This window comes from Eimeria mitis, genomic scaffold (genome assembly GCF_000499745.2).
Source record: "Eimeria mitis Houghton genomic scaffold, Emh_scaff2886, whole genome shotgun sequence".
Lineage (NCBI taxonomy): Eukaryota > Apicomplexa > Conoidasida > Eucoccidiorida > Eimeriidae > Eimeria > Eimeria mitis.
This window is the reverse complement of record NW_013571225.1, coordinates 4,112-6,136: the sequence shown is the minus strand read 5'-3', so window position 1 is coordinate 6,136 and position 2,025 is coordinate 4,112. Positions and strand designations below refer to the sequence as shown.

The 2,025-nt window shown below is 54.6% G+C and overlaps 1 protein-coding gene across 1 annotated transcript in view; it reads left to right on the top strand.

Annotated features, from left to right (window-relative positions):
• Positions 1-1,999: 1,999 nt before the first annotated feature.
• Positions 2,000-2,025, top strand: part of EMH_0059930 (uncharacterized protein) — a gene marked incomplete at both ends in the record, with an annotated part of 1,017 nt that continues 991 nt past the window's right edge. Inside the window, one exon of the mRNA XM_013497730.1 lies at positions 2,000-2,025. Within this exon, the coding sequence (XP_013353184.1) occupies positions 2,000-2,025 (26 nt within the window).

Here is a 2,025-nt window from a genome sequence, read left to right as displayed (position 1 = left end):
GTTTGCTGCCAGGTGCGCTGCTGCTGCTGCTGCTGCTGCTGCTCCTGCTGCTGCTGCTGCTCCTGCTGCTGCTGCTGCTGCAGAAGCTGCTGTATGCAGCTGCCGTTGTAGACCGGCTGCTGCTGCAGGGCTGGGGTGTACGTACAGCCTGCAGTGGAGTCGCCATCGACAGCTGCTGCTGCTGCTGCTGCTGCTGCTGCAGCTGCTGCCGCTGAAGGCGCTGCAGCTGCTGCCTTATAACAAACAAAACACAAAAATTTAATAATTATAAATTATCTATCGACGCGGGGGCCCTGCTGCATTAGGGGCTGCCACGGTAGCAGCCGCTGCAGGCCGGTGGGGTCTGTGTTACTGCAGCAACTGGCTGCTGCAGCAGCAGCAGCAGCAGCAGCAACTACTGCTGCTGCCGCTGCTGCTGCTGTTGCTGCTAATAAACCTGCTGCTGTTTGTTTCTAGTGTTGAGAGGCAGCCTTGTTGTGAGCAGCAGCTGCTGCAGCGATAGCAGCATCTGCTGCTGCTGCCTGTTGCTGCTAGCAGCAGCAGGAGTACCAGGCAGCAGCAGCAGCAGCAGCGGCAACAGCAGGCCGTGCTGCAGCTGTTTTCTCTTTCTCTTCTTTGTTATGAATTTATTTAAACAGGTAATAATAATATTTGAGGTGTATACGCAGATCCCTCACTCTTGCTGCTGCTGCTGCTGCTGCTGCTGCTTGCTAGACAGCAGCAAGACAGCTACGCAGCAGCAGCAGCAGCAGCAGCAGCGCAGCAGCACGCTCGCTGTTTTTGTGTTTTTTATAAATTTTAATTGAGGACAGTAGAAGCAGCAAAGGAGACACACAGAAACTGCACGTACACCCCAACAGACATATGTCTACAGTAGCTACTACGCGCTGCAGCAGCAGCAGCAGCAGCAGCAGCAACAGCAGCAGCAAACACTCAACTAGCAGCAGCAACTACAGCACATCAAAAGCAGCAGCAGCAACAACAACAGCAGCAGCAACAGCAGCAGCAGCACATGCTTCTGCTGCCAGCTGAACACTCCTCCGTCTCTGTCTCCTCACAGCTTGCTGCTGCCTATACACCCCAATCCTCTGCATATCTGCGCTCTTTCTGTTTACTCCTGGTGCTTGCTGCTGCTGCATTGCTGCTGCGCTGCTGCTGCTGCTGCTGCTGCTTGGAGGAGTCTCTGGCGGCTTTGGAGCGGTGCTACGGGCCCAGCCTCCTCTCTACTAATCCCCAGCTACTTAGCTAGCTAGCTAGCTAGCTAGCTAGCTGGCTGGCTATCTATATATCTATCTAGCTATCTAGCTAGCTAGCTAGCTAGATAGATAGATAGCTAGCTAGCTTGCTATTCATTTACCAGCTAGCTACCTACGTAGCTGCTTAGCTAGCTAGCTAGGTACTTCGCCAGCTAGCTACCTAAACAGCTAGTCAGCTAGCTGGCTGGCTGACCGGCTGGCTAGCTAGCTAGCTGTCTGGCTAGCTAGCTAGCTAGCTGTCTGGCTGGCTAGCTAGCTAGCTGGCTGGCTAGCTAGCTAGCTGGTGCAGTAGGTGTTTAGCTAGCTCAGAAAGCTGCGAGTGCCAAGGCAAATTCTGTAGATAGAAGGAAATGAGTGGTGTTTCTGCTGCTGCGGTGCAGCAGCTGTTGCTGCTGCGTTGCTGCTGCGCTGCAGCAACGACAGCAGCAGCATGAATAGGTGTACGTACACCGCAGCATCCAGCAGCAGCAGCAGNTGCGCTGCAGCAACGACAGCAGCAGCATGAATAGGTGTACGTACACCGCAGCATCCAGCAGCAGCAGCAGATGAATACTGAGGTGTCTGTACACCCGAAAACAAAATACAGACGAACAACCCTCTCATAGCTCCTCCCCCTTCTTTGCCGCTGCTTGCTGCTGCTGCTGCTGTTGCTGCTGCTGCTGCTGCTGCTCCTGCTGCTGCTGCTGCTGCTGTTGCGCGTCGTCTCCCCCTTCTACTTCTGCTGGCACTGTGTAGTTTCCCGCATGGAACGCGTCGATGTCCTTCTGGA